The sequence below is a fragment of the Talpa europaea genome, assembly GCF_964194135.1.
Source record: "Talpa europaea genome assembly, chromosome: 9".
In the NCBI taxonomy this organism is placed as follows: Eukaryota; Metazoa; Chordata; class Mammalia; order Eulipotyphla; family Talpidae; genus Talpa; species Talpa europaea.
In genome coordinates, this window is record NC_140076.1 from 64,267,250 (window position 1) to 64,287,417 (window position 20,168).

Genomic DNA, 20,168 nt, shown 5'->3' on the forward strand with positions numbered 1-20,168 from the left:
ACACCCAGAGGAGAGAGACTACCCAGGAACAAGGGGCCCACCAACAGAAATTCGAAACTCGGGCCTCCCCAGTGGCGCAGCAGGTTGCGTGCAGCACTGTGAAGCTGTCCACAGCCTCTGCAGTGCGGGTTCAATTCCCGGCCGGCCAGGAAGATTCCCACATGGTGTGGAAGACCTCTACTGTCTCACCCGTTGCTCCCCTCAGCAGTGTTTTCAGTCATCTGCCTGTTCTGCTACCTGCTCTGTCTCTGGTGAATCCTCCCACACTCCTGTACCTCTGGCCTGTACCTTAGTTCTTGTATAAATAAATAAATCTTAAAAAAAAAAAAAAAAGAAATTCAAAACGCCAGTTGTCTAAAGAAAAGCCTCTTCTTACTTCATGTATGAACTGCCCTGTAACTAGCCAGTGTACTTTAGCCAACCCAAATTGCTTAGCCCTTAGCTCACTCCTTAGCCAATAATATAATTCCTTTGTTTTCAAATCCATTTAACCTCACCCCTATTCTTAGGGAGGTAGATTTGAGTTTACCAGCTAATTCGCAATAAAGCTTTTTTTCTTCCTTTCTCAAAACCTGATATCATGGTATCGGTTTTTGGTCACATCAACTAGCCAGGATTTCAAATCATCCCTTCATGTTTACATAATCTGTGAAACCTTCATTCTTCGATAACCAAATTAATCATTAATTTTTCCATTTTACAAAATTTGTTTATAGTCTAAGGAGAAGTAGTATCATACATTGATAAACAAAAACTCCTTTTGAGAGATATAATCAGCAAAATCAAGGAAGTTGTCAGATGACCCCTTTTTTCAACAAATAAAATGCAAGGAAAAAAGGTGAAAAGGAAGCAATAGATTAAAAGTAACACAAGAGACACGCTGACAAATTATATTGTATACATATAGTTTGCTTTCTGATTCAAACAACCCAACTTGTAAATGCATTTATGAAACAATTAAAAACCTGAATACTGACTGGTTGATAATCTCCTTAATATTTAATAGTTTAGGTGTGATAATTGTGCTAATGTTATTTAAATTTTTTAAAAGAATCTTTACCGTCCAGAATAGATTCTAAAGTTTACAGATTGAAAACATAACACATTTGAGAATTTGCTTCAAAATAATCTGAGATTTGAGGAGGAAAAAACAGATAAAGCAATAATACACTGACCACTACTGAAGTGAAATAAGTGAGGCATCATCACTTTATTTTGTATACATTTAAAAAAAAATCCATGACAAAAAATCAAATAGCTATATGCCCATGTGTGGATATTCAGTTATTTATTTCTAGACACTCAAACCTAAGCACATTTAAAATAGTAAAGAGGCCCTCCCTGGTGGCACAAGGGTTAATTCTCAGAGCTTTCACCATTATGGTCTAAGTTCAATACCCAGCCAGGGTGCTAACCATGTCTTGCTTCATGTCTTGCTCCCTGCTCCCTTGCTCCCTGCTTCCCCCTCCCTTAGCAGTGTATTTTAATAGATCTGCCTGTTCTACTCCCCACTCTGTCTCTAGTGAATCCTCTCATTCCCCCCCCCCACATACTTCCTGCCTGTACCTAGTTCTTATATGCATAAATAAAAAATCTTTAAAAAAATAATAAAGAACCTTAGCTTTACTTGACAAAACAAAATTTTTTCCTAAAAAACTACAACTTCCCCCCATAAACACTGAGTGAAGTTTCAAAAACTTCGAAAATGAACTAAATATTTAAGTATTTTTTTAAAGGTTTATTTATTTATACAAGCACTGAGTACAGTCAGAAGTGCAGGAGGGTGAGAGAATTCACCAGAGCCAGAGCGGGGAGCAGAGCAGGCAGACCGATGAAATACACTACTGAGGGGAGCAGCGGGCACGGCAGGAGAGGTCTGTCATGCCATGTGGGAACCTTTCCAGGTGGCCGGGGATCGAACCAGTGCTGCAGAGGCTGCAGGCAGCTTCACAGCCCAGTGCTCAACTGCTGCGCCACCAGGGGAGGCCCATATTAGTATTTTAAATTAAGGTTTCACTAATTCAAAGGGCTATGTTGCAAATTACAATTCTAAGGGATACATAGCCAAGTCATGGAAACATAACCAAAGTGCCCAATGAGAGTAGTGGATTAAGATGTGGTATGTATACACAGACACCCACAGACACAAAGACACACACACACATACACACACTATGGAATTCTACTCAGCTATTTAAAAAAAAAAAAAAAGATGACCTGTGGCCATTTGCAACATGGATGGAACTGAAGGAGATTATGTTAAGTGAAATAACTCAGAAGGCAAAATACAAATACCAGATGTCACTCATATGTGGAATACAGAGAAACAAAACAAACAAAAAAAAAACCCTGACAAGACTAAACTAAAACAAATCCTAGAAATATCACCACAGAAAGAGTCTACTAGAAGGGGAAGAGAGAGAGGGTAGGAAAAATGTGAGGAGGGGTTCCAAAGGTCTACGGAAAAGGACCGTGGGTGCTTTTGAGTGGGTGTGGTGTGGTGACACATATCTGAGGTGTGAACCTATTTGCCTAAATCATAAATAGTGTTGTAAAGCAATGTTACCTCAATAAAAATAAACGAAGGTTGCATTTAACACATATAAATGAAACAACTGTTCTATTTTTTAAAAATAGATTTGCTGTGTTTATAAAAAATTATTTAGAGTCTGGTTGACTATGAACAATATCTAATTTATACTGAGTTACTTTTTAGAGCCACTATGGAAAACTAAGTATTTTTTCATGGGTCAAAGGCACCCAGTGGAAGGCACAAATAGAACTGAGACGTGGCCAATGCACCACTCTCCAGGCAGTACACCTTAACACAGGATGTTTCAGAAGCAGGGGAACCTTCCTGCAATTTGTCCACCTGAATAAGGCACCTCATTAATGTGCACAAAAGCAAGTGTGTATTACATCATGGTTCTGGTTACTATTCCCCACTAAAGAGGAGGGGGAAAAGGGCCAAGAAGTTGTTGATATAGGTTCATACTACTCCTTTTCAGAAAGAACATATCAGGTACAAATTAAACACTGCAAAATAGTAAAATGTTAAAGCTAAAACAGTACTGCAAATGAATGTGTATTTTCAGAAGAAATATTTATCATAGCAATTTTTAGTCTTTGGGATGAAAAAATAGCAAGGTACTCCACTTTATATTAAATACACTAATACAACTAAGTAATGAGGTTGAAACTACTTCAAATGAACTGTGTGGAAAGGAAATTTTATCTGCAAACTCTAGAAAAAATGGTTCTACAAAAGCAATGTTAACAGGTAACAAGCTCTGATCAATGAAAATGAACAGACAGTAAAACAGGAGCACCTACTATGTTCCCTCAATGTAGTCTGATCTGATTTATTAACAGAATTCTCTAACACCTTTTTCCTCTATACATCTTTAGGGCGTAAGTGAAAAAAAAAATCCTAATAAATTATAATAAATTTAGCTGCTTATTCCTTCAGTGTATCACAGGTCTCCAATAAATGCTGTTGGACTACTTGGAAACTTCTAACTCCACCACAGATATTCTCCACGCCAAAGGTCAATCTCAAGCAGCAAAAACCATAATAAACATTCCTGAGCACTACTGCATGCCAGCCACTGAGCTATTAAATGGTGACAGAGTATTTACTGAGAACCTATTTGCACTGTACTCGGTGAGAGCAATAGTTCCTGTTTCTACTTGTAATATCTACAGTCTATCCAGGAAGACAGATATTAAACAAGCATTCTTTTCAAAACATGAAGAAAGGGTTCGTCAGTAGTCACCCAATTCAAAACCTTCAGATCTGAGTAACTCAAACCCCTACCTATCTCTGTTGTCTGGTCTCACCTTTAACTCCCACCACTGCAATCACGCTATTTCTTTTTATTTATTAGTTATGCTGCACTTCCTTCTGCCACTGCTCCTTTGTATAATAAGCTGTGTCTGCTAACTTGAATCCTAAACCATGACTTGTACTCCACCTTTTATCTGGTTACTAGTCATCCTTTAAATCTCTAAAAGATCACTTAAGTCCAATGACTTTATTATTCTCAGAGTACTTCCTTTATCTTCAGAACACATGCATAAAATATTATTATTCATAAGTTACACAATTATGATAATTTGATTAATATGCACCTATGCGATATAACAAAGCAGGCATTTAAATAAATATATGAGTTAGCACTATTAAATAATGTAAGCTGGGCCTCCCTGGTGGTGCAAGGGGATAAGAAGCAACCTATGACGCGTTCCGCAGCCAGCAGCCACCACAGCAGGAGTTCTATCCCCGGCCAGGGAGATGACCCACATGGCACAGCAGACCTCTCCTGCCTCGCCCGCTGCTCCCCCCCAGCAGTGTATTTCAGTCATCTGCCTATTCTGTTCCTGTTCCCCACTCTGTCTCTGGTAAATTCTCTCACCCTCCAGCGCCTATGGCTTGTACCCCAATTCTTGTATAAATAAATAAATCTTTACAAAAAAATAAATAATGTAAGCATTCAAAACCAGAATAATCTGAGGCTGAAAAATTACAGCAAAATTGTAACAAAACTTTAACCAATAAAATTTCAATTAACCAGAATAATGTGGGGACAAAGGAAAACATGATTTTTTAGAAGACAGGAGTTCTAAGGAAACAGTTACTACGTTAGGAATTAGTGAAAAGGTCAAATTTTGGTATTGTATTATAAGCCTGGCCAAAATAATCTTTTATGCCCTCAAAAATAATAATTACATTGAAGCACTATGAAAAATTCAATCATGAATCATTCATACATGTCATCACTATTTTTTTAATATAACAGAAAGTAAGCTTTAGAAAATATTTCAGAAACACTATTTAAGAAAACAAAATTTCAAGTAGACACAAAAAAGCATTTCCCAGTTGGCCAATTTATGCACATTTTTAGGCAATAGCCATTAAAACAGACTATAAAACTCAGGAAAAATATATTTTTTTAATTCACAATGAGAATTTAAAAGATGGCCAATGTGTAACAACTAGAAATGAACTATCTATCATATCAATACTATATATAAATACAATACTCAAACTTTGGTTCATCCAATTGTGGCTGCTGCTTTGAGAACACTCTATCCCTAAATCTTGGAAGGGATAGATATGTAGCATCCTTTAAGTTTATCAATAGCTTAAACTTTACCTCCCCAGTGAAGCCTGTCCCACAACCAAATCTAAAATAGCACTTATTCTTTCTTAGTCATACTCAATGACTATTAAAAAAAAAAATGTTTCATTCCACCATGTTTCATTCTTCTCATAACACTTACAAAGCTGTCTACAATAATCTTGTTAATTTGTCCACTTACTATCTCTAACCTATAGATATTGCTAGAAAATGTAAGAGCAGACACCATTTTATCTCCAAAGCCACCAACAGCACCCATCACATAATAGGTGCTCAATAAAATTTTTTTCACTAACAACAAAAAAATGTATTTTCTGCTCCTAAAGAATTCAATCTTGTGGGCGATATTAATAAGAAAATGAGCAATTAAAACAGTAAGAATTTGGAAAGGCTGAATGTTGGGTCATCTAGGAGCAAACAGGATAAAACAACTCAGTCTTGGGGGGAAGTATGTTTTCTAGAGGAAACTGTATGTAAATGCTACTCTAAATGACAAGTTAGAATTGGAAGTCTAGGGGAAAGAAGTGTGGGCAAAGCTTCCAAAGCAGAAACAGGGGAACTACAAGCAAGACATTATGGTGAACAAACAATAACAACAGAGAAACATGGACCTATTCAAGGGGCATCTGGAGAAAGAAGAGGTAAAGTTTAATGAGTATTTACATGTAAGGGGTAAGGGTGAAGGACTCAAAGATAATGACAAAGATTCATGCTTAGGAAACTGAGTGAATGGTATTTTCACTCAAAATAACAGAAATAACAAAGAGGTGTACATGTGGGAGAAACAAAGTTTAACTCGGTTTCAGACTGCTCTGTGACTTCAGAATGGAAACATCCAATAAAAAGTTCAATAAATGTGTCCAGAATTCAGAAGTATCTGACCCAGAAACAGACTTGGAAATCTCTGGCAAGGAGATGAAAAATGACACTGTGGCAGTAGATGAAGTCACCTAAAGGGTGTTCACTAGAAAAGATTACATACTAGCATAAAATGCTGAAATACATAATATATAATGGGTAGGCAGGTAACAGATTATATGAAAACATTTCAAAAGTCATTAGAATGAAAAAAGAAAATTTAAAGACTGTAATACCATAGAAACCTAGAGAATACAATATTACAAAGTGATGGTGGTTGAAAATGTTAAAAAGGTACCCATAGTTGAACAAAAGAAAGATTTTAAAAAGTAGACAGGGAAAGCATCGATTTTTGATCAGTTAAAATGCAGCTTTCCAAAGATCTAGGGATGAGGAGAGGTCCGGCAAGATGGTGGCAGAGTGAAGACACCAGACTTACCTCCTCCAGATACTTACAATTAAACTGCTGCAAATCAAAGCCAAAAAAAAACCCCTAGGGAAAAATGGACAACCACAACACACATCAGAGTGTTGGTCCAGTAGAAAGGGGTAGGAAAATTTTTAAGTGAACTTCATTTAGCATGATAAGGGGGCAGAATTATCCACAACTGTGGAGGAAAGGCTTGCCGTGCTGAACAACCTACAGTGACTGAATCAGGCTCATGAGTATCCTGGAAGTTCTGAGACTGCGGTGAATAAGAGGGTATGTGAGCAGGCACCCAGGACAGAGGGTGCATTGCTGAAGAGCTGCAGGGGTGGGGACCCAGAGGGAGGACTACTGGCTTGAGCCTGAGGTTCTTAATATAGAAGAGATGTGTAGCCTTAATCATTTCAGAGAACTGGATTTCCCTACAAGAAGCTGCTAGCCGAAGCCCAGGCTGGATTATTCAAAACTCCTGCCACCCCACCCAAGGGCTAGCTAAAATCTAAACAAGAAATTCTTGAACAAACTAGAGCTCAAATACCTACCAATAACAGGAGCAAACACATCAGGAAAAGACTGTTAGGAAAGAAAACAGAACAACTTCCAGTCTGTGAGCCCGTATCAAATATAAGTCATGCTGAAGTCTGCATCAAAGTGCTTAAAAATAGCCTACAACTGAAGTGGGCACAAGACTGTAAGAGACACTAAAACTAAGCTGACTTAATGCATGTAAACCAATTAGTATAATATATCATATCAAGAAAAATAGAAATAAAAAATATAGTATCAATAGAGAAAGCATTTAAGATTCAGCACTCATTTGTGACAAAAATCCTACACAAGATGAGAAGAGACTCTACCACAATACAATAAAGGAGATATATCACAAACCAACAGCAAACCTAATAGTCAATGGTGAAAAACTGAAAGCTTTCCCTTAAGATCGCTCAGAAGAAGAAAAGGATGTCCACTGTCACCACTTCTGTTTAACTTAGCACTAGAAATTCTGGACAAAGCTATTAGGCAAACACGGGGGGCAAGGGGAAGAATCCAAGTCAGAAAAGAAATGAAACTAGACTATCTGCAGATAATATCCTATCATACATAGATAAGCCTAAAGACTTCACCAAAAAGTTACTAGAAACAATAAATACAGCACAGTGACAGGTTACAAAATTAGCATTAAAAATACAGTTTTTTTTTTTATATACAATGAACAAGAAGTAAGAAAAAAGCCCTTCATTTCTAATTGCTTCAAAGAAAGTAAGTCAAAACCAACCTAACAAAGGAGACCTATACACTGAGAACTACAGAATGTTAAAGGTCTTAGATAATGACGCTAAGCTATAGAAAGATATCCCATGCTGATGTGTATGGGAAATTAATGACTACCCTGCCTAAAATGACATACAAACTTAACACAATCCCCACCAAAATAACAACAGTATTTTTCAAGGAACCTAAACAAAAAACATCAACATTTATCTGGAACCACAAAAGGTCTTGAAATGCAAAAGCAATCGGGAGGAAAAAAGGAGATAAACGGAAATTATCACATCACCTGACTCCAAACTTTATTGTAAAACAATAATATTAAAAACAACATGGTACTTGCACAAAAAAAGCTACATGGATCAATGAAACAAAACTGAAAACCCAGAAACAAATTTACACATATACCACCATCTACTCTCTGACAATGAAATAATAACCATAAATTGTGTAAAAACAGTTTCTTTAATAAATGATAGTGAGAAAATTAGAAAGCCACACATAAAACAAAGTTGGATAACTCACTAATACTATATGCAAAATAAACTCCAGATAAAATTTGTACAGATTTAGATGTAAGACGTAGTAAAAATAAATTAAAGAAAATACTGGCAATACATTCCATAGTATCAAGAATAAAGATATTTGCAGTTAATCAACTCTGTAACTAGGGAATTAAAAACAAAATAAACAGTTAAGACTACCTCAAGTTAAAAGGCTTCTATAAAGTGAAAGAAAATACAAGATAGTTAAATAGACACCCTAGTGAATGGGAGAAAATATTTGCACAATATAGGGCCTCCCCGGTGGCGCAGCGGTTGAGCGCTGGGTTGCAAAGCTGCCTGCAGCCTCTGCAGCGCCGGTTCAATTCCCTCTCCCCAGCCACCGGAGGAGGGTCCCACAGGGTGCGCAGACCTCTCCTGCCGCCCGCTGCTCCCCTCAGCAGTGTACTTCGGTCCTTCTGCTGTTCTGCTCCCAGCTCTGGCTCTGGTGAATTCTCTCACCCTCCCACGCTTCTGACTGTACCCAGTGCTTGTATGAATAAATAAATAAATCTTTAAAAAAAATATTTGCACAATATATACTGATAAGGGACTAATATACAAGGTATGTTTTAAAAACGCATAGAACTCAACAATAAAATATAACCCTATTAATCAATGGGCAGTAGATGTGAACAATTCACCATTAAGGACATCCTGAAGGCCCAAAGACATGAATAAATGTTCATCACCACTTTCAATAAGAAAGATGTGGCACAAAACAAAGAAATACCATATCACACACATCAAAATGGCATATATTAAAAATATAGGAAAAGGAACCTTTAACACTGCTGGTGGGACTATGAACTGGTGCCACCATTATGGAAAGCAATCTGGATTTACTTTAAAAGGCTAAGGATGGAAATAACGATACAACCCACTCTTGGGCAAATACCCACAGAATAGGAAACCATCAACCAAAAAACCCTTATGTCCATGATGTTCACAGCAGCATTCTTTACAACAGCTAGGACATGGAAGCAGCCTAAATATCCACTGACAGATGATCTGGTCAAGAAGATGTGGTATATCCACAACATAGAGTACTACACAGCCATAAGAAAGGATAATAAATGTAGCCATTTTCAACAAAGTAAAAGAAATCTGAGTGAATTATGTGCTCAGTCACATAAAAACAAATGCTGGGCATTTATACAGCAGACAGCTCAATAATGTGAAACACTTTAAAATCCAGTGGACATCAGTAAAAATCCTGAGGGCTCTGAGGTTAAGAGGGAGGAGGGTGGGAAAAGGACAAGGGGAGGGAAAAGGTGGGGGGGGAATCTTAAAAAATAAACAAAAATAAAACACCTTCCACCCCTCTCTCCCCCCAAAAAAACCCAAAAACAAGGAGGAAGAACATGACAAAAATCAATTCAATCATTTTTAAGTTCATAGAAAAGTTTGGATTTTCCTTTAAGTCCTCTTTGCTTATTTTTTTCCTTCATCAATTTTAGTTTATAGAGAAATCACACAATCATGGTAAAATTCATTTTCACACTTTATTACTAATTCTAGAGTCCCATTCTGTAAAGAGGAAACTATTTTTAGCAGCTAGTCCAGAACCGCACAAAACAAGACGACGGAAAGGGTCAGGTCATTCTCTCTCTTAGCTTCAATCATTAACACTATTGAAGTCAATGCCAACAAGCTTGTTCCGAGGAAAGAATACATGAGTTCATTTTTTTAAGTTCAGGTCCAGAATACAAGAGACCAATGGATAGTCAAATGGATTAAAGCTCAAGGCTGGAAGCCAGGCTCTGCCAATTACTTTCTGACCCACTATGATAATGCTCTATAACTCCTTCACCAAACAAAACAGTAAATAAATAATTTTAAATCAGAATGTGATAATCAGTTAAACCAAAATGAAGCAATTATAGAGAAATGGAGGCAGAAAAACACTGGTAGATATAACATCAAAGATCAGCTTTTAAATCCTCATGAAAATTGTAACTACTGATAAAATCTAATTTGTGTTTGTCAGAACAGAACAGGAAGTAGGGCTAATGCCTCTGGGCAAAATTTCCACAGGGTTTTTTTTTTCAGTGTTGGCATTCTAAAAGTGGTAAGATCAGGGCACAAGGCAGACAGAGATCATTCCCTTCTCCACTCTCATGCTGGCATGTGTTATTTTTAGTCTGATTATCTGGCCATCCCAGTTTTCTTCTCTTACAGGAAGTGGCCATTCAATAAGGAAAGCAAAGGGATGTATTTCAGAATTCATCCACTACCAGGAATACAGTCATTACTAACTAACATGGAGTTGAAGTCAGCAATGAAGGTTTCAATTAAATGAGAATCATTCAGAATCATGAAAAAGGACTGGAATCAGCTTGTAGGTTGCCAATTCCTGCTTTGGGCCAATGCTTATCAACTATTAGGCATTATACTAGTGCAAACACATTTAATCTTCAGGTAACACTACAAAGCATCTCATATTCAGGAAACAATAGGAGAAGCGAGTCGCTGAGTGCACATATGGTATTTTAACTCCAGTGAAAAATCTGAAAACTTATTTATACACATTCTGACTCATTTGGTATATAGGTCCTAGATGATACCTTATAATTAAGTACTTCCATGCAATTTCAAGGGCCTGATTTTTTGTTTACTTATGATCATGCGAACTTTCAAGCAAAGATCAAATGACACTGAGGCTTACAGTAAGAATGAGGTTTTCATGATAGTGGTAGGAGAACTGAGTCATCACAGGTCACCCAATGGCACACCACCCCCATACCCCCCAACAATAAAAAACTCCCCCTCTGAATAGCCAACCATATATTTAAGATGTTGGGAAGATGCACTACATGGAAACTATCATTAAACATAAAATCTTTACTAGTTCACTATCAATAAGCATCAACATCTTAAGTGACCTTCAAAGTAATTACTAGAGAAAAGAGTCAACTTCCAAACTGGAGGTTACTATGATGAGCACAATAACGCAAAAAGAAAAACAAATACATGATGATTTGACTCATATAAAAAAGCAAAACAAAAAAACAGACAAAACCAAAACAAATCAAATCTGAAAAATCTGACAACAGAACCCAGGTTACCAGACTTGGTGGAGCAGGGCACCAAATGAACTGTGGTGGATGATTGGTATTTTGTTGGTGGGTATGGTGTGGTAACATTCATCTGGAAAGGTGTGAACCATACCCCTGCTGGCTTATACAGTAGTATAAGCCAATGTCACCGCAATAAAAAAATAAAGGAAAAAATTTCAAGCCTGTATTCATTACTTGAAAAGAGTATAATTTTGAAGTAATTAATAATGTTTAATTCTAAAACAAAAGTATACAAAAGAAAGGATTAGCGGAGTTTAAAGAAACTGATGCTTAATACAAGACCTTAAATAGACCTGTGGTATATTTGCAAAAGGTTAAAGATAAACAATTATTTTTAAACTCATAAAATATAATGCAACACAGTTTTCTTGCATGACTAGGTACCACAATACTTACAGTTTGATAATATGAGGATGACGAAAGAGTTTTAGATTTTGAATTTCTCGTTTTATTTTTCCAACAACATCTAAACTGCGAATCTTCTGTCTATTTAAGATTTTAACTGCTACTTTATGGCCTGTCAATTGATGTTCTCCAACTAAAGAAAAAGAAAAAAAATATTTTATGTAATAGCAACATAATGATTTGTAGGTGCTTTTATCCACTGCAACCCCAAATTTCTCTGACATATACTACTTTTATATCATTCATTGCATATAACTAAAGTTATCTATCTTCATCTGTTTTATTTTAGAAGTATGCACTCTTCTTTTAGCGTATGTACTCCTTGAAGAAAAACAGCATTTAAAAAAATATTTATTTATTTATGCATATAGAGCTGGGGTACAGGCCAGAGGTGCAGGGGTGAGAGGATTGACCAGACAGTGCAGGGAACAGAACAGGCAGATTGACCAAAATACACTGCTGAGGGGAGCAGCGGGTGAGTCAGGAGAGGTCTGCTGCACCACGTGGGTAGCCCCCTGTCCGGGGATTAAACTCTGTGCTCCAGTGGCTGCGTACAGCTTCAGAGGTTGCATCTGATCCTTTGCGCCACCAGGGAGGCCCAAAAAAACAGCATCTAAATCACCCACCTCTGTATCCACAGCACCTAGCACAGAGATATTCTATAATACTGCAGAAAATATTACTGAATTTAATATTCATGCATAAAACGATTTAATTTGGAATATCTTTTGGACAGAAGTCACTGTAATTTTTAATCTTGTTTTCTTCTCCTCTTCAGGTTAATGCCAGTCACTATATTACAGAATAAGTGACTGCTATAATAAAAACACATAACTAGTTTCAATATTATTTCATCAAGTAATACATACATAGTCTCCACTTTTTTTGCTTTTTCCATAACGTCTTTCTAGTTCCCTTCTATTTAAAGGAGTCTCTTTCACTCATGGTAAGTTTATAAAGCACATGTCTCATTTGCCATTTTTAGGCTATAATAAGCATTTGTGCTGGTGCCAAAACATATGACATGAGCTGTAAGCTCATATGCTCCTTAAATAAATACGCACCTGAATCTTCCAGAAAGCATGCAGCAGTGTTTTATACATACTACATCCTAAATAATATTTACATTAAGTGAAATAATAGTTCTCGTCCTTTCACGTAACATTCCCTTACTGTTGAGGGAAAAGCAAATCCCTCAATCAGAGAACAAATTTCTAAGTCCCACTCCTATTTCCCTCAATTGCTATCCTAAATTTTCACCATCATCCTCATAACACCTATTTAATTTTTCACCCCTTCCAGCAGACAGATTCATCTTTCATTGTTTAGGGAGGAAGAAGTCACTAGGAGCAATTTCCTTTATCTTAAAAGGCTTGCTTATATCTACATCCCTCTTTCCTCCAGGGACATCTTCCCCTTCTCCCCTTTAAGGCCTGTCTCATCCATTTGTACCCTTGAGTCCATCTTTTCTACCCTGTCCTTACATCCCACCATTTTCTATTATAATAGCTCCTTCTCTTCAGCCAATCAACATCCCTTCTGCACATCCCAATCTTCATTTTACTCTATCTTCCTGTAGTTGCCAATACTTTCCTCATAATTTTTCAAAATGGCTCTTACCTTTCTACCTTCCTTAAATTCTGGCTTCTGCCTCCAATCTGCTACTAAAACCAGAGGGCCGCAAAAGTTGCATCAATTATTACACTATGTAGATTTTTCAGTTCTCAGATAACTGTACTTTTTGCCATATTGGACAATAACACTGATCACTCTCTTTTTGGGACGACTCTACTCTTCCTGGTTCTTCTTTCAGATGGTCTCCTTTATGGCCTCCACCTGTGCTTTACAGTTTAGTGTTCCCAGATTTCTAACCTAGGTCCAAAATAGAGCCTTTAGTATCTCATTCACCTAATTACCAATTATCTACAAATGACTCTGGACCCTTCTTCAACTCAATATATTTCAGGGTTAATACCACAAAATTGCCCCAATTCAAAATAAAAACTACCATTCTTCCATTTCGCCACCAAATCTATACACTCAATTTTACTTGCCGGCACCAGAGTCTGTATACTAGAAACCAAGATGTTAAGTGACATTATCTCCTAAGCTTCTCCATTAAGAAGCTATTACAGGGCCTCCCCAGTGGCACAGCAGTTGAGTGCTGGGTTGCGAAGCTGCCCACAGCCTCTGCAGCGCCCGCAGCCTCTGCAGCACCCACAGCCTTTGCGCCAGTTCAATCTCTGGCTGCTCCCTGGCCACTGGAGGAGGGTCCCACATGGCACGCAGACCTCTCCTGCCGCCCGCTGCTCCCCTCAGCAGTATACTTCGGTCCTTCTGCCTGCTCTGCTCCCTGCTCTGGTGAATTCTCTCACCCTCCCACGCTTCTGATCTATACCCCTGTTCTTGTATAAATAAATAAATAAATCTTAAAAAAAAATCACATGAAAAGAGGTTTAATATACATCCAAGTTTTAAAAGGGAGAAAAACACAAATAAAGGAGCTAAAATAAGATCTGTACAGTATTAGATCTGCCTGCACTTTGTTAGGGATGCCTTGTTTCAGAACTTTGATAAGAAAGTTAAAAAGTAAACACCAAAGGACCTCCCCAGTGGCGCAGCAGTTGAGCACTGGGTTGCGAAGCTGCCCGCGGCCTCTGCGGCGCTGGTTCGATTCCCGGCTGCTCCCCGGCCACCGGAGGAGGGTCCCACATGGCGCGCAGACCTCTCCTGCCGCCCGCTGCTCCCCTCAGCAGTGTACTTCGGTCCTTCTGCCTGCTCTGCTCCCTGCTCTGGCTCTGGTGAATTCTCTCGCCCTCCCACGCTTCTGACTGTACCCAGTGCATGTATAAACCAAACAAACAAACAAATAATAAATAAATAAATAAGACATGCCTCTAGAAAATTAAAAAAAAAAAAAAAGTAAACACCAAAGATGAAAAACTTGCCATGATTTATCATGTATATAAGTAAATATCCAGATCAATCCCTAATTTGACCAGAACAATAGGGACATTCATCCATGGCACAAGTACTTAATGAGTACTTACTATGGCAAATGCTGTACTAGGTAGGCACTAGGGATACAAATGTCAAAGTAGTTCGACAGAACTTGCTTTTATAAGACTCCCAAATTACACTGAGCAAATGTCTATCCAGATTAGAGACTGCATCATAGCATCTCTGTACCTAGTCATGGCCATTAGTCTATGTTCTGGGCAATGACATGTAAATAGAAATATCCCCAGCATTTTCTTCTTTATTCCTTCCTCCATCCTGAAGAATTCCAAGGCCCTTAGAATTCCAAAGCCACCATCTTGTACCTGAGGGCAGGGTTAGGCAGGTGGGAGCAACAGGCTAAAGAAGTGCGTTTAACATCATTAGGTGTAGGTATGATGACAGTCTGAACTACCTGCTCTGTTACAAGAGAACAAAATATTATCTTTTTAATTTGATTCAAAAATCAGTTGACCCTTGAACATGGAAATTAGGTGTACTAATACCAGCACAATAAAAATTCTGCCTATAATGCTTTACTACAAAACTTAACTCCCAGCCATCTCTTGTATTGCAACCTACAAAATCCATAATACCTAGAACCCTTCATATCTGTAGGTTCCCCATTGAGATTCAACTAAATGATATTCTATTGGTTGAATACATGAATGTGGAACCCCTGCCTATGAAAGGCCAACTCTATCTAATGAGAAAAAAAATCTGCATATTTTAAGTGAACCCATGCAGTTCAAACCTGTGTTGTTCAAGGGTCAACTGTCCTAAAAACTTGAAAGGTCTGTACTTCAAATTTCCAATTTTGCTCTACTACCATCTGTGAATTAATGGAAATAAATTATAATTTATAGTCCATTCAATTTCTTGGATCAAAGAGTTTTACAAGCTCATTAGTGGTCCATTTTGTTTTTCTTAATTTATAGCCAAGTTACATAAAATCTCTTTAAAACTATGGATTTTATAATAACAATACAAAACACAACAAAACAAAAACAGGCAATTATAAATCAGAGATATACTGCAGGGGAGGGGGAGGGGTGAGAGGGAGGGAGGGAGGAGCACAGGGGACTGAAGTGATGGTGCACTGGTGCATTGGTGAAGGAAATTCTATGGGGACCACATGGAGGGGGGGAAGGGGGAACAAATATTTTTTAAAAATGAACAATTATGTAAAAAAATTAAAAAATAGTAAAAATAAATAAGAAAACAGGGGAGGGGAGAGCACAAGGGACTACAGTGATGGTCACAGTGCTATGGTGGTGGAAAAATTATGGGGACTACACCTGAAGGGAGAATTGAATAGTGTACAAAAATGAACAGTGATGTATGAAAAACAAACAAAAAAACTATGGATTTTATGGGAAGTAGAGAGGGAGTCCACACTTACCCAAACTATATCTTTTAGAATTTTACATTTGATAAAGTGAGAGTTGTCATACAGAATGAAACTGATTTGACTGATTTGTATTGTTGTAGAAGCAGAACTTGGAATATCAATAGAAATTCTTTCAATGAACAGAGTCATCTGTTTTATGAAGCTTCTTTGTACCTCCTTTTTACCCCTCACATCTATACTGTAAACACCCTTTATAATGGAACAACTGTATCTTGAGTATACCTATTTTCACAGGTTGCATAGCACTAACACTTGTTTCTTAACTCATCTCTCAATACTATATGGAAAGGGGCTGGAAGCCACATCCCTTTTGTCTTTATTACAAGAGATACAGCTCCTGGCAACAGAAAGCCAAGAAAATGGAATTCAGAGAGGTTAATGATGTGGTAGGTATAGGATTTAAACCTAGGCAGCATGCACCATCCAATATTCAAACAGAGGAAGCTTAGACATTTGTTAGGATTACCATAAGATAAATACCTGCATTAAGTAACAGGCTGAACTATATCAACCTTAATTCCCCCTGCAACTCTAAAATTTTCCTAACAATATCCCTAAGGATTATTCCACAGTGAAGGCATGTCTCTTAAGTCACTCTAGACTCATGATGATTTAGTTGCCATTTTCTGATGCTTTCTGGCTCTCACACATTCTTCTTGATGCACAAAATACAGGACTTCATATAGCTGTATTATGTAATTATGTACATGATTGTTTTGCAAATAGGCTATAATTATTCAAATTGCCAATATTGTTCCCAATGTAGTCTAGCATTTTTTTACATAAGCACCGACCCTATAATTTTATGAAGTATATTTTGGAACATTTTCTATATATTATTCCATTATTAATTCATACAAAATACTTCTTCATTCAATTTTGATATAATTTAGATTATTACATCTAATGAAAAGGAACAAGTGAAAATAAAGCATTATTTTCAGCATGAATTATAATCTTCTAAATTCAGACTAACTGAAGTTATCAAAATGTCCTTGCACTGTAAAGGTCATACTGTATACAAAAATTTGAACTCTGTCAAAGAAGTAAAAGCTTCAGCCCACTAAAGTAATATATTCAACTTCAAACACTCTACAGGACCAGTAATTATATGTAGTATTTCTTATGCCCACAAGAAGTCCCTGGCCTACTTACAAAATCCGTTTGTAAGCTGCTTTTTTGGCACTTGAAAAGTTCTTATCTAACAGGACAAATGTCATTCATAGTGCTAGGCTAACAGGAAAAATCAGGTACTTTATAAGTAAAATCAAGTCTATCCCATATTACTAGGCATAGTTGGAAAAGTTTTTTTAAATGTTCAGGGTATTTTCAGTACGGTCTGACTTAAAAAAATTTTTTTTTAAAGATTTATTTATGCATACAAGAGCTGGGTGCAGGCCAGAGGTGCAGGGGGTGAGAGAATTCACCAGAGACAGTGGAGAGCAAAACAGGTGGACTGACTGAAATCCACTGCCGAGGGAAGCAGCAGGCAAGACGGAGAGGTCGGCTGTGTGCCATGTGGGTCATCTCCTTGGCCAGGGACTGAACTCGTAGCTTCACAGTGATGAGACCACGGAGGTCCTCTGACTTAAAATTTAGACTACAAAACACACACTAAATCTCTCAAGAGGGTCTCCACCAAGTGAATGTACAAAAGACTACCAAAACATGAATATCCGGTGGGCTACAGGGATTAATCTGTAATTTCTCAGAAGCACGCTCAAACTTTAAATGGCAAGCCCAGCAGGCTCTATACTGGGGATTATTATAGAGACAGTTAATGATTCCCACAAACCTGAGGACAACTAGCAGGTAAAAGTCTGTACGTCTCACACATACACTAAGTATTTTACAGTATTTTATCTTAACCTGATTACAACCCTGTAAGTAAATTTTATAAAGAAACTGAGCCTCAGAAAAATTAAAAAATATAATCTTCATGATTATACTATACAGTATGGCCTGGTTACCCAGCAAAACATTTAACACACGTAAGAGTGATTTATGGTTGGGGAGAGCAGGACTAGGACTTCCAAGCTGAGAAGCTAGGGACAATGCTCTATTATATAATTACAGCGGAACTGTTTTACTGCCTCAGTTACCAGGTTATTCTCATGGTTCTAATGATGTTACCATAAAGACCTTGAAATTTAGACCTTGTCTTAAGGAGTAGGGAGAAAATTTGGGGGTGGCAGGAATTAGAGGAGAGGAATGAGCATAAACAAGTTTTGGGCTCTGCAGCTTTGGTAGTTCCCAGGGTCAAAAACACTTCTACTAAGTGATTTTGACAAAAAGTATCCACATAATATTAATACTTTAAATAGTAAGATAGATTAGTCTTCTGTGAAGATGAGACAAGCCAACTGAAATGCAAAGCAAGGGAAATAGAAAGATCCAAGAACTTTTTTGATGGTGCTGAATGGAAGTCTGTGAGTCATATCAAATTATGGCACCAAGGCCTCGCTCATGGCTCAAGGGGTTAAGACGCAACCTGTAAAGCTGTCTGCAGCCTCTGCAGCACAAGAGTCTGAGCCCCAGCCAGGGAGCTACCCACATGACACAGCAGACCTTTCCTGACTCTCCCGCTGCTCCCATCAGCAGTGTATTTCAATCAGTCTGCCTGGTTTGTTCCCCACTCTGTCTCTGGTGAATCCTCTCACCCCCAACACCACTGGCCTGTACCCCAGTTCTGTATGCATAAATAAATCTTTAAAAAAAATTATGGCACCATACAGAATGGAGGGCCCATTGGTACTGGGAAGCTAGAGCCTGTCCTATACTCATTATAATCTGTAGTTGGCTGGGAAAATTGGGATAAGCAATTAATTATAATGATTTATGTAATATTGAAGGCTTACCATCCTTTCATAGATTTACACATCCTTATATATACTGTAATACATCTTTAGGACATATGCCTACCTTTCCAATATGTTTCACTATTCCCTCAACTCAAATATTATTCTTCAGTTATTCAGAGCTGAATTCTTATGGAATTCTCCATAAGATTAGTCTTCTGTATATATGTGGCTAGCACATGCCGAGTTCATAAGCATTCAGTACAATTCAATTTATTCAGTGACATAAATGATGGTAAACATGTGACCCATTTGTGTCCCCAATTGCCAATATTAATGTTTCACCTATTTGGGTCTTGTTTTTCAAAATTCAGCACAAATACTATTTCTTCCATTAAGCTTTTCATGTACTCCCACAGTTCCTCTCTGTGATAGCACTTAACATCAAGTACTATAATTACATATTTTGTTATTATTGATCTCCCTCTTTAAATCAATCAGCTCTTTCAGAGCAGGGACTGCATCTTATTTATCTTTGTATCCTCAGCATCTGGCACAGTGCCTGACACATAACTGTTGTTCAATAACTAGTTGTTTTCTGTATGAATGAAATGCTATCTGATCGCAGTATTTTGGCTGCTTGAACATATAATTTAGGTTTCATACTCTACTAGCATTGCTGCTTACAGAATTTGAGAGGGGAATACAAAAAGTGTGTGCCAATCTCTCATCTGAGGCAAAACAACAAATATCTGTCAAAAACAGGTCATTAGCTATAGACTCCAAGTCCCAAGGAATTCTATGTGGCACTAGATTCTGTGAATTCCTAAATATGAAAAAATACTGAGAGAGAAAGAATAAAGATCAGAACAAGGGCAATTTACTTAAAGTCTGGGCATCAGAAAATAAGTATATGTCTTCCAGGAAAATAAACTTGAGAAAGAAGAGAGCTAGATGATGCTATTTATTTGCAATTTCTTTTTTTTTTTTTTTTCCAACTGAAACTAGCTAGAGGTTTATTTCATTTCTTGAAGAACCAGGTTATAATCTATGGTACTTTTTAATTTTTATTTATTTCTGCTCTAGTATTTATTTCTGCTCTAACATTATTACTTCCTTTCTTTCACTGCCTTTTGGTTTTGTTTGTTGTTCTTCCATTTCCTTGAGGTGGAGGACAAGGTTATTTACTTGAGTAGTTTCTCAATGTAGGCCTGTATTGCTATATACATCCCTCTTACTA

The 20,168-nt window shown here is 37.5% G+C and overlaps 1 protein-coding gene across 1 annotated transcript in view; it reads right to left on the reverse strand.

Moving 5' to 3' along the window:
- The window catches only part of PRKAA2 (protein kinase AMP-activated catalytic subunit alpha 2), a 45,406-nt gene that overhangs the window by 14,304 nt on the left and 10,934 nt on the right, over positions 1-20,168 (reverse strand). The window contains exon 2 of the mRNA XM_084243933.1: positions 11,714-11,855. Within this exon, the coding sequence (XP_084100059.1) occupies positions 11,714-11,855 (142 nt within the window). The remainder of the gene's footprint in view (positions 1-11,713; positions 11,856-20,168) is intronic.